The sequence below is a fragment of the Capra hircus genome, chromosome 16 (genome assembly GCF_001704415.2).
Source record: "Capra hircus breed San Clemente chromosome 16, ASM170441v1, whole genome shotgun sequence".
Lineage (NCBI taxonomy): Eukaryota > Metazoa > Chordata > Mammalia > Artiodactyla > Bovidae > Capra > Capra hircus.
In genome coordinates this window covers 32,035,096-32,048,889 of record NC_030823.1, presented here as the reverse complement: position 1 = coordinate 32,048,889, position 13,794 = coordinate 32,035,096, and the positions used below count along the sequence as shown (strand labels likewise).

At 37.1% G+C, this 13,794-nt stretch overlaps 1 protein-coding gene across 2 annotated transcripts in view; it reads right to left on the bottom strand.

The window, feature by feature from the left end:
• The window catches only part of AKT3 (AKT serine/threonine kinase 3), a 282,280-nt gene that overhangs the window by 110,541 nt on the left and 157,945 nt on the right, over nt 1–13,794 (bottom strand). For both annotated transcript variants that reach the window (XM_018060261.1, XM_018060259.1), the window contains 2 exons: nt 5,782–5,893; nt 21–165 (listed from right to left, as the gene is read on the bottom strand). In XM_018060261.1, coding sequence (XP_017915750.1) covers nt 21–165; nt 5,782–5,893 — 257 coding nt within the window. The remainder of the gene's footprint in view (nt 1–20; nt 166–5,781; nt 5,894–13,794) is intronic.

The following is a 13,794-nucleotide window of genomic DNA, read 5'->3' as shown; positions in this document are numbered from 1 at the left end:
GAATACATGTTCTTCTCTACCTTTCTCTTATGATGGGTTGTAGAAGCATCCATCTCTTCCTCTCCTATATTATCAATTTGTGAAGTTGGACTACAATTCATTCTCTCTTCTTCTTGCCTCTGGAGTCTGTCTGCTACAGCCTGGATAGCTTCTGTCCATTCTTCCCTATAAAAATGAGAAAAAAATCCCTATTAATGAAGAATCATAAATAATGCAAATATTTCTCTTCTATAAAGTATAAAGTCAACACAAAGTCTACTTCAAAATAATACATATCTCCCACCATAACTCCAAGATGAAGTTGATCCTAGAAGTATTTTACATTACAGGCCTAAAGTTTTTATCAATACTAGCATTTATTTGGAGGTAAAAAGAAGAAGAGGAGGAGGAGAAGATGATGATTGTAAGAAAACTGAGTAAAAATTATTTAAAAGTATGATTAAATCTTAATTATCTGTACACATCTGTAAGTCCATCACTGACATACTCAGTTTCTCTATTAAGGTCCAATAGAGGGAAGTGATAGATGTATAATTATGGCTAATGTGTGTTGTTGGACAGCAGAAACCAATACAACATTATAAAGGAATTTTCCCCCCAATTGAAAATAAATTTAAAAAAAAGTTCAAAAAACTTTTCAAAGGCAAAATCTATTCCCAGATCATAGGTAAGTTTCATTTTAAAAAACTGATAGACAGTTTGTAGCTTAAATAATAGGATTTAGTAGCAGTAACATGAGGTTTTTACTTTTTGACAGTTGTGCTATCAGATAAAGGATCATTCACTTCCATATACAATTTGTATAAAATCAGTCTGTAGATTTCACAAGACAAATTTTTCTAAAATTCTAAGTGGAACAACATTAAATCTATAGATCAACCTGGAGGAAACTGGTACCTTAATAAATTAAGTCTTCTAATCCATGAACATGGTATAGCTCTCAATTTATTTAGATCTTTAATTATCCAATGCAGTGTTTGTAAATTTCTGTGAAAATGTCTTGCAAACCATGAACTAAATTTATTTCTAAGTATTATTTTATGCTATGTGGAGGTTTAAGTTTTTTTTTTATTTTCAAACTGTTTGGTTAGTATTTAGAAATACAATTGCTTTTGGTATGATGACCATATATTCTATAGCCTTAATAAATTCATTTACTAGTTCTAATAGCTTTTATTTTTTTGGATATTCCACACATGCAACCACATAGTCTACAAAGAAGAGCAATTTACTCTCTCCTTTCCAATGTGTTTCCCTTTTCTTTCTTTTTCTTGCCCTGTAATGGTCTAGAGCAGACCATCAGTAAGTACAACATTAGATAAAAGTGGAGAGAGCAGACATTCTTATTTTGTTCCAGATCTTAAGGGAGAAAGTATCAAGTCTTTTACCTCTGAATATTATATAAGTTGTAGTTTGTTTGTAGATACACTTAATCAAGTTGATTAAGTTCCCTTCCATTCCTAACCAGTTGAGTGTTATGAGTTGTTATGAAAGGGTATTGGGAGTTTTCAAACGCTTTTTCTGCACCTGTTGAAATGACCATGTCGTTTCTCTTTTCTAATATAGGGAATTTAGTTGGATGATTTTCAGATTTAATACAACTGAATTATATGATAAACTCCATTTAGTCATAACGTATGACCTTTTTTACATATTTTCTTGAATCTGGTTTGTCAAAATTTTGTTAAGAAATTTTGCTTTCACTATTAACAAGTATACTGGGCTATAGTCCTTTCTTCATTTTCGATCAATATTTTTATTGAAGTATAGCTGATTTACAATACTAATTATTACCATACAGCAAAGTTGCTTCAGTTTTATATATATATATTTATATATATATTTATATACACACATTCTTTTTTAATATATTCTTTTCCATCATGGTTTATCATAGGATATTGAACCCACTTCTCTATGTTGTACAGTAAGGCCATTATATATATATAAGCTGACATCTGCTACCTCTAACCTCCCATCCTATCCCTTCCCCAACTTCGTCCCCCTTGGCAACCAACAGGCTGTTCTCTAGGTTCACGATTCTTTGTTTCACAGACAGGTTCATTTGTGTCCTATTTTAGATTTCACACATAAGTGACATCATACAGTATTCATCTTTCTCTTTCTGACTTACTTCACTGAGTATGACAATCTCTAGTTATACCCATGCTGCTGCAAATGGCATTATTTCACTCTTTTTCATGGGTGAGTTATATTCCATTGCAAAACCACACCACATCTTCTTTATGCATTCACATGTCAATGGACATTTTGTTGTTTCTCTGTTTCAGCTGCTTTGAATAGAGCTGTTATGAACATAGAGGTGTATGTATCTTTTTGAATTATAGTTTTGTTATGTATATATGCCCAGGAGTGAGACTGCTATATCATATGCTAATTCTATTTTTAGACTTCTGAGGAATCTCCATACTGTTTTCCACAGTGGCTGCAACAACTTACATTCCTATTAATAGTAGAGGAGGGCTCCCTTTTCTCCACACTCTCTCCAGCATTTGTTATTTGTACACTTTTAATGATAGCTGTTCTGACTTATGGGAGGTAACTCACTGTAGTTTTGATTTGTTATTTCTCTAGTGATATTGAGCATCTTCTCAAGTGCCAATTGGTCATCTGTATTTCTTCTTTGGAGAAATGTCTATTTATGTCTTCTGCTCATTCTCCAATTGGACAGTTGTTTCTTTGTTGTTGAGTTATAGGAGTTGTTTCTTTATTTTGGAAATTAAGCCCTTATTGATTACATTGTTTGCAAATATTTTCTACCTGGCCTGCAGTTTGGTTTGTTGGAAAGGTTTTATTTTTGTTACTTTGTTTTTAACTGATTCAATTTCAATTACTGGTAACTGGTCTGTTGAGTTCCAACCAGAAACTCCTTTCTGCTTGGTTCAGTCTTGGAAGAGTGCACATTAGAGTGCACATTTCTATTAATTAATCCATTTCTTCTGAGTTATTCACTTTACTGGTGTAAAATTGTTCATAGTAGCTCTTATGATCCTTTCTTTTACTTTGGATTTGGTTGCAATGTCTCCCCTTTCATTTCAAATTTTATTTTGGCCTTTTTTTTTTTTTTCTTGATGAGTCTGTCTAAAGGACTTTCAATTTTGTTTACCTTTTCAAGGAACCAGCTTTTAGTTTCATTGATATTTTCTAGTTTTTTTTTTTAGTCTCTAATTTATTCATTTATACTCCAGTTTTTATTGTCTCTTTCTACTAACTTCAGGTTCTGTTTATTCTTTATTCTTCTATTCCTAGTTTTGTAAAAAGCAGCGTGATATTATTGGAAGAATGGCAAACTAGATATTCTAGAGCATTAAGATATGGCTTAAGTCCAGCTTTGCCAACATAAACGTCAAAATCAATCACTGTTTCAATGGGATGTTACAATCCACTAAGAATAATATTTCCAAAGACTATGTGTTGACATGGGAAAAGTTCCATTCATTCAGCCAGTCAACAAACATTGTGTCAGATCTTTGACTACATGCTAAAGATAAAATAATGAGCAAGGAAGATATGTTACTTGCTAGCCAAGAATCTTATAATCAAGAGAGAAAAAGGCAATCAAAGATTACAGTGGAGACAAACTTGATACAGAGGATACAAGGAGATACGTAAGCAGGCAGCAGGGAGGGTTTTGTAAGAAATGTGACATTTTAAGCTCAGATCTGAAAGGTACAAGGTAATGGGCTCAACCATGGTTATGAGTAGAGATATAAGAAAACTGAGGATCCAACATATAGCAATGCACAGGGAAGACATGGGTATGTGGGATGGGAGGGCATATCAAATTTTATGTATACCAAAGACCTCTGCACATATGCAATGGGTCAGATGGAAAGTATATTAAAGAAAATATTATCAGACTCTGAGTCTGGTTATTGAATTAGAATTCTGAGTAATTTTTCATTCTTTTCTATATTTCCTAAAGTAATCACTCATACTTTATTACTTACTATTTATCGACAAAAAAGTGTTACTAAAATAATACTTCACCACATCTGAGGAAGAGTTTTTTGTTTTAAATTTTAAACAAGTCTCTTAGGACCTAATTTGTTCACTTGAAAAATAAGGCTAATAACATTTAACTTCACAAAGTTTCTGATTTGGATCAAATATGGTAATGCGTAGAAAAATTATTTTGTGGTTGTTGGACTTTAACTCAGTATCAAAGCCACAAGATAAAAGAATATTAAGATAGAATTCAAGGATAGTAGATCAGGAGGATGACAAGCAACCCGGGTGTTGGTATGCTAGTTACTAATATCCCTCTCTTTAGCAATGATGACATTTAATATCAATCACACCTGATGTTTTCCCTCACTGAGCTTAGCCCCAGTCTCAATCCTTCTCAGCATAACATTCTGGGAAGCCACTTGCATAATGGCACATAATTTGAAACCTTTTGCCATCACCAGCTCTAGAATTCCAAATATAACCACAATCAATGACATAATTTTTAAAATGTAGTTTGGTGACCTCTTTAATTTATATTTTAAGTGTTTGGTCTTCTGTTTAAAAGTATATCTTACAGCACTTCTATAGGTTTTGATTTAATATCTTTGTAACCCTGTCACTTATTTATTATACCAGAAACAGAATAATTAATGGACTACAGACTCTGTGGATCACAATAAACTGGAAAATTCTCAGAGAGATGGGAATACCAGACCACCTGATCTGCCTCTTGAGAAACCTATATGCAGGTCAGGAAGCAACAGTTAGAACTGGACATGAACAACAGACTGGTTCCAAATAGGAAAAGGAGTACGTCAAGGCTGTATATTGTCACCCTGCTTATTAAACTTATATGCAGAGTACATCATGAGAAATGCTAGGCTGGAGGAAGCACAAACTGGAATCAAGATTGCTGGGAGAAGTATCAATAACCTCAGATATGCAGATGACACCACCCTTATGGCAGAAAGTGAAGAAGAACTAAAGCGCCTCTTGTTGAAAGTGAAAGAGGAGAGTGAAAAAGTTGGCTTAAAGCTCAACATTCAGAAAACGAAGATCATGGCATCTGGTCCCATCACTTCATGGCAAAGAGATGGGGAAACAGTGTCAGACTTTATTTTTTGGGGCTCAAAAATCACTGAAGATGGTGACTGCACCCATGAAATTAAAAGACGCTTACTCCTTGGAAGGAAAGTTATGACCAACCTAGACAGCATATTAAAAAGCAGAGACATTCCTTTGTCAACAAAGGTCTGTCTAGTCAAGGCTATGGTTTTTCCAGTGGTCATGTATGGATGTGAGAGTTGGGACTATAAAGAAAGCCGAGCACTGAAGAATTGATGCTTTTGAACTGTGGTGTTGCAGAAGACTCTTGAGAGTCCCTTGGACTGCAAGGAGATCCAACCAGTCCATCCTAAAGGAGATCAGTCCTGGGTGTTCACTGGAAGGACTGATGCTGAAGCTGAAACTCCAATACTTTGGCCACCAGATGCGAAGAGCTGACTCATTTGAGAAGACCGTGATGCTGGGAAAGATTGAGGGCAGGAGGAGAAGGGAACAACAGAGTATGAGATGGCTGGATGGTGTCACCGACTCAATGGACATGAGTTTGGGTAAACTCCATGAGTTGGTGATGGACAGGGAGGCCTGGTGTGCTGTGGTTCATGGGGTCGCAAAGAGTCAGACACGACTGAACAACTGAATTGAAAACCATCTTACCAATATATTTACAAGTGGTCAAGTCAGATACGCATACATCTTTAGACTGACTGCTGCTGTTTCACAAAATAGAAAAAATGAGTTTCTTACCTTTCCTCTGGAGTATCTACGTGAAATGTTCTCTCTATGACAGTGGTCCACTGGAGACATCTGATAATAAATGTGTTTGGCTTTGGTCGTTCTGTTTTCATTAACTGGCATTCTAGAAATAAAATAAAATGTCTCTTTGAACATACTTATATTTAAACAAGTAAACAGTTGAGAACTACAGAGTTCCATTCTAAAGAAACTATTGCAACTTCACAGATTTCTATGAATCTCACTCTAATGAATCTCACTCACTCACTCAAGGTTGTTCAAAACCTGACTTCAGTATTTCTTTCTAATCCTTTGCCCATTCTGGTCACATGCCCAGATAAATTGGACTATTAAACTCTCCCTAAATACATCTTGCTCTTTCCTGTATCTATACTATTGCTCCAGCTAATACTATTATTTGGAATGTTTCCTATTTATTTTACCCCTAGGTATATCCAATTGTCAAAAGAATACTTGTCCTCTAAGGTATCAAATTATACTCCTTCCATGAAGCCTTTTAGAAAAACCTAGTCTAGACTGACCACTCCCCACCCTATATTCTTATAACATTATCACTACATTCCCCACCCTATATTCTCATTACTTATTACTGTACCTCCCATTTTCACTTAGCATAGAGTATCTAATATTATAATTTTTAAGATGATATCCTTATGCCTACCTAGATTACAAGCCTTTGACAATAAGTACCCCCTGAAACTCTAAAGTCATCTTGGGTCAGTCAGTCAAAGAGTGATAAATTCTGTCAAGGATTATCTATGAAGACTTCAAAGAAAAGGAGCATAGTGTAGGGGCTAAAAGCATGGATTTTTAACACTACAGAGCCTGGATATGATCTTTTTTTCCTACTCTTAACTATGCAACTTTAGACAAGTTGATTAATTTGTCTGGTCTTTAAGTATTAAATGGGGAAACAATAAGAGTACCTACATCATAAAAGTGATGTGGGGATTAATGATGAAAATGTTGGTTGCTCCGTCATGTCCAACTGTTTGTGACTCCATGGATTATAACCCATGGAGTTATAATCTCTATCTATGGAATTCTTCAGGTAACAATACTGGAGTGGGCAGCCATTCCCTTCTCCAGGGGATCTTCCCAAGCCAGGGATCAAACTAGGGTCTCCTGCATTGGCAGGTTGGTTCTTTACTGTCTGGGCCATCAGGGGATTAATAGTGAGTATATATAATAGTGTAGTGTATGACACATACTAAGTTTTCAATGAATGTTAGCCACTATTATTATGTATACACCTGAACTTCTCTGGTGACTCATACAGTAAAAAATCTGTCTGCAATGAAGGACACCCAGGTTCGACCCTTGGTTCGGGAAGATCCCCTAATGGCTACCCACTCCAGTATTCTGCCTAAAGAATCCCATGGACAGAGAAGTCTGGTGGGCTACCATCTGGTATTGGACAACATGAGTGAATAGGATAGGGCTGTCCACTGACATTTTTCTCTTAAAAGAAACTAATTCACCCCTAGTTGACAAACTCAACAGTGTTTTCTCAGTGCTTACCTGTTTTGCGCTAGTTTCATCATTAGCAACTATCAACTACATGGGTCTTTATAGGATAAAGTCATTAATCACACTGGACAATTCTTTACTCTTCACACTAAAAGAGTTAATTTATCGAGGGTCTCTGCTTCCTTTTTTTTTTTCCTCTCTTTTCTAACATGTTTTTACGGTCTCAGCCAAATTTCTTTCCATCTTGGATCTCTATTTTATGATACACATGTCTAACTATACAATGGTTATTTCTACCTGGTTGAATTATTGGAACCACACCTAAAACCCAACCTACTATCTTTCCCTCTAAATCTGTTCTTAGACCTGGCTTTCCTAATTTTTCCATCATTCAAACTGAAAACACGGGTGACCTTCCTTTTTGACACTGGGAGCATATGCCATTGCATTTCCACTGATGCTACTGTGCCTCAGGCTCTCACCACCCAATGCCTAAACCTCCTCAGGTGCCATAAAACTGGATCTTCCTACTGAGAGATGTGGAAAGGTCAGATAAGTCACCTAAATATAGAAACTGTATTCTGAGAGACATCTGAACTCATTCAAAATTAAACTCCTGATTTCTCCCACTCTTGCTCCCCTTGTCAACCTCCTCACTGTAGCTTTCTCTGTCTCAGATGATGGCACTTCCAGCCTTACAGCTGCTCAAGTCAAAAACCTTGGGATCATCTTTAAGTCCCTTCTTCTCTCACATCTCTCTCTGGAAATCCTGTTGACTCTGCTTTCAAGATATATTAGTATCACTTCACACTTCCTCCACTGCCTTGGAACAAGCCATCATTGTCTCTGACATGAATATTCCCAAAACCCTAGAACAGTTCTCCTCTGCCCTTCTCTGCAGAGACCTACGGTCAGAAACCTTAAAATGAACAACTTCAAAAAAAATAAAAATAAAAACTGCCATGTTTTCAATTCACTGACAACAGAAGACAAAGGCCCTTAGAGGATCAGCAAGGGTCCTGCACCATCTGGACCTCCAACCCATCTAACCAAAGTTTCTCACCTCTTCCCCTAGTACTCTCTTTCAGGTCACTCTGCCAACTACCCTGCCACCCTGCACTTCCTCCACAATGCACTGCAGACTCTGTCTTTAGGGTTTTTCATTTAGTCATGCCTCTGCTGGGTATTCTTCCCCTCACACAACCCCCTAGCCTACTCCCCCATTTCCTTCAAGTCATAAATCTAAAAACCTTCACAGTGAAGCCTGACTCAACCATGATGTTCAATGCTGAAATATGTATCCTTTTCCCAGGATTCTCCAACCCCTCTCACCTGCTCTACTTTTTATTTCTCATAGCATGTTTCCATCTTTGTTCGTGTGAGATGATTAACTTATTTTATGTTTGTTTCTTCAACTAGAATGCATTCTTAGTACCTAGAACTGTGCCTAACATATAGCAGACACTCAGTAAATATTTTCCAAGTGAGTGAATTCTGACAGTAATAATCCAACAAGAAGGTAATTTTGATGATACAGGAAAGAGGAGAAAATTTCTGGTGCAACTTCCTTATATAGTCAAGAAAGGAAAGGATTCACTGAATAAGTACGGGGCTGGCTGTAGTCAGGGGCACAGAGAATTTAGTGGTGGAATTGGAGAGAAGATTGGGTAAAGGAGTCCAAATGCAGTTAGGGGTATAGATGAAAGTAGGAGCTAGTAGAAATTACCTGCTCCTCGCTTCCATTTTTTCCAAAGAATCAGGATGTAAAGCCATCCTTAAGAATTAGGTTGGATGAGGATGCACTGGATCTTTGAGAAAAGTGAAGATATGTAATAGCCTTCTAGAAGCAAACAGACAGGTAAATAAATACCCATGACTGCTAAATGGCATTAAGGGTCCAATGGAACCTAATGGGGCTTCCCAGATGGCGCTAGTGGTAAAGAACCCACCTGGCAATGCAGGAGATGCGGGTTCCATTTCTTGGTCAGGAAGATCTCTTGGAATTTAAAGTATCACCGGGGATCATATTTTTCCCCGGATATATTCAACTCCACGGGTACAGATGGGGAACACAGAGGATCGGATGTAAGCAAAGCCATAATTTAAGTAAGTTTGAGAATGCCGGAAAGTGAAACAGAATACAGGATGCAAGACAAGGGAATGGTTGCAAGTATCAACTAAGGAACTAAAGGGAGGGAAGTGAGAACTCGGTGGTGTGTAACATAATAAAAAGGCAGCAGAATCAACAGATCATAAAATCCATTATCTCACAGTTAAATAATTAATAACAATGTTAAATACTTTCTGAAATAAGAATGTTAAAATATCAGCGTGCTAATTTATTTTTTTGTCTGAAATACAAAAGTTTTAAAACACCAAAGATATCATACAATTTATAACAATAAAGAACCACACAATTTCGCCCAATTTACTCTGCCTATAAGGTACAGGCTCAATTTGATTCTCTTTGCTCCTTCCTCTTTCCTTCTTTATAAAATTTCTCTCAGTCTTCCAGCCAATGATTTACTGTACTATCTTAGAGATGTTTAAGTAACGTTAACTTGATGTTCCAGTTGGATGGATTAAATAAAAGGTTGGAGTTGAGTGCACAACTCTTCCCTGCAGCATCTACAACAGTGACAGCACATAAGGGTACATAGTAAATACCTGATGATTTTGACCGACTGGCTTTTAATGTAAAAAATGCAGAACAGACTCTTAAAAAGAGGGACAGTCCTGATGGAAAACTCAAGAGTGAACTAAGGAGTAAAGGGAGAGAGGAAGAACAGAAAAGAAAGAATGTCCAGTCTAAGGGTTACCTATTTCAGTTTCTGTTATGTTTTCCATTGTAGTGATGTCAAGGTAACTAAGATAACAGACCTGAAAATTAGAATGCCAGATTCAAATCCAGGCTCATCACCCACTATCAGCAGTGCTACCCTAGGCAAAGTATATTATTTCTCTCAGTCCCAAGGTTTTCTATCTTTAAAAGCACTATGAGGAAATAAACTTTAGAGGAAGCATATTTTCAACACTACACCTAAATGAAGTTTAAATGCTACAAACTAAAGAACTTTTTAAGGCTATATATGTAAATGCTATTTAAAATACTACATATGACATTCTAAGTGGTTACAAACTACTGCAATTTATGAAAAGGATAACAGAAATGATTAAATACCATTCCCAAATAGACCAGTAAAAAATAATTGTTTAGGAAAGACTGAAACATTTGTATTTATGTATAGGATGGTTTTGGAAAAATATTAAAATAATAATATAATGACATAAGTAGTTATACACAAGTTGTTTTGACTAAATATGCTAAGTATTTATGGACTCAACAATATATATGAAATGCCAATTATGGGCCAATCGCTATGCAAGATTCTGGGCATAGCAAGCAGAAAAATGAGTAAGAAACTCTATATAAGCTTACAGCACACACCAAGCTCTATTTTTAATCATTCTGTGTAATTGTAAAGTAATATTTCACTAATAGTAAAAAGGTTTTATTCAGGTCTTCTTGAGACCTCTAGTTCAACAAAAATGTTACATGTAGTTATGGAGTTATAGAAATAAATCTATGTTATAGGTCTCAGTATTAAATACTCTACAAATGAATCAAGCTTCTAAATATTATCCATTAGACTGAAACTATAAAAGAAGTGGCTACCAAGAACCAGTCCACAATATTCAAGTGACAGGTCAACATCTGGAGAGGAGAATATTTTACCACACTTCAGGGTTTGTGGAAAATTTTGAAAGAGATGGGAATACCAGACCACCTGACCTGCCTCTTGAGAAACCTATATGCAGGTCAGGAAGCAACAGTTAGGACTGGACATGAACAACAGACTGGTTCCAAATAGGAAAAGGAGTACGTCAAGGCTGTATATTGTCACCCTACTTATTTAACTTATATGCAGAGTACATCATGAGAAACGCTGGGCTGGAAGAAGCACAAGCTGGAATCAAGATTGCCGGGAGAAATAGCAGTAACCTCAGTTATGCAGATGACACCACCCTTATGGCAGAAAGTGAAGAGGAACTCAAAAGCCTCTTGATGAAAGTGAAAGAGGAGAGTGAAAAAGTTGGCTTAAAGCTCAACATTCAGAAAACGAAGATCATGGCATCTGGTCCCATCACTGTATGGGAAATGGATGGGGAAACAGTGGAAACAGTGTCACTCTTTATTTTTTGGGCTCCAAAATCACTGCAGATGGTGACTGCAGCTATGAAATTAAAAGACGCTTACTCCTTGGAAGGAAAGTTATGACCAACCTAGATAGCATATTCAAAAGCAAGACATTACTTTGCCGACTAAGGTCCGTTTAGTCAAGGCTACGGTTGTTCCTGTGGTCATGTATGGATGTGAGAGTTGGACTGTGAAGAAAGCTGAATGCCGAAGAATTGATGCTTTTGAACTGTGGTGTTGGAGAAGACTCTTGAGAGTCCCTTGGACTGCAAGGAGATCCAATCAGTCCATTCTGAAGGAGATCAGTCCTGGGTGTTCTTTGGAAGGACTGATGCTGAGGCTGAAACTCCAGTACTTTGGCCACCTCATGCGAAGAGTCGACTCATTGGAAAAGACTGATGCTGGAAGGGATTGGGGGCAGGAGGAGAAGGGGACAACAGAGGATGAGATGGCTGGACGGCATCACAGACTCGATGGACGTGCGTTTGAGTGAACTCTGGGAGTTGGTGATGGACAGGGAAGCCTGACGTGCTGCAATTCATGGAGTCGCAAAGAGTCGGACACAACTGAGTGACTGAACTAAACTGAAAAATAAATGTAATTAAACAACTGACTCCAAACTTAAAACACTTGAAGCTTTAAATTACCATACCAAAACAAGTGAGCCAGTAAGTAGAAACACTTTGGGTTCTCTTATGTTAGCCATAATATGGAAACATGAACACATCATACAATTCTCTCTACAATGAAGAAAAACAAACCATGAAAGTTTTCAGAACACAGTGCATGTCTGAAAACACTTACTCTTTTAAAGAGGATTCTTAAAAGGGAAAGGGCTAACAAGTAAACTGGTTAATCAATACTTAGAAGAATATTTTCCTTTTAGTAAAGATTCTTAACTCAAGGTAGAACAATTCTTTTTTTTTTTTTTTTAAGGAAGAAATTTCGGATAGAGAGTATAAAAAGGTATTAACCAAATGATTATGTGTGACTGCTGAACAATTTAATACAGAGAAATAGACAAGCATTCTTAGATAAAATGTCAGGTAGCTAACTTTTATTATATCATAACCCATGACATTTTTTTTTCAAAAAATGTTTATATTAGAGTTGATTAACAATGATGTGTTAGTTGCAGGCATACAGCAAAGTGATTCAGTTAGACCCATAAGTATCCATTCTTTTTCAAATTCTTTTCCCATTTAGATTATTAAGGAACATTGAGCCAAGTTCCCTGTGCCACACAGTAGGTCCTTATTGGTTTGTTGTTGCTCAGTCCCTTGGTTGTGTCCAACTCTTCATGAAGCCATGAACTGCAGCACACAAGGCTTCCCTGTCCTTCATCATCTCCTGGAGTTTGCTCAAACTCACATCCATTGAGTTGGTGATGTTATCCAACCATCTCATCTATTGTCGTCCCCATCTCCTCTCAATCTTTCCCAGCATTAGGATCTAGTCCTTATTGGTTCAGTTCAGTTCAGTTGCTCAGTCGTGTCCAACTCCATGAATCACAGCACGCCAGGCCTCCCTGTCCATCACCAACTCCTGGAGTTCACTCAAACTCATGTCCATTGAGTTGGTGATGCCATCCAGCCATCTCATCCTCGGTCGTCCCCTTCTCCTCCTACCCCCAATCCCTCCCAGCATCACGGTCTTTTCCAATGAGTCAACTCTTCACAGGAGGTGGCCAAAGTATTGGAGTTTCAGCTTCAGCATCAGTCCTTCCAATGAACACCCAGGACTGATCTCCTTTAGAATGGACTGGTTGGATCTTGCAGTCCAAGGGACTCTCAAGAGTCTTCTCCAACACCACAGTTCAAAAGCATCAATTCTTCAGTGCTCAGCTTTCTTTACAGTCCAACTCTCATATCCATACATGACCACAGGAAAAACCATAGGCTTGACTAGACGGACCTTTGTTAGCAAAGTAATGTCTCTGCTTTTCAATATGCTATCTAGGTTGGTCAAAACGTTTCTTCCAAGGAGTGAGCGTCTTTTAATTTCATGGGTGCAATCACCATCTGCAGTGATTTTGGAGCCCCCCAAAATGGTTACCTATTTTAAATTCACTGTATAGAAATGCTACAGATTTCTGAGTATTGATTTTATATCCTGAAACTTTACTGAATTGATGAGCTCTAGTAAAATATATTCCTGGTAGCATCTTTAGGATATTCTATGTATAGTATCATGTTACATGTAAACAGTGACAGTTTTACTTCTTCTTCTCCAAGTTGGATTCCCTTAAATCTTTTTCTTCTCTTACTGCTGTGGCTAAAACTTCCAAAAATATGTTAATAAAAGCAGCAAGAGTGAACTTGTCTTGTTCTTGATCA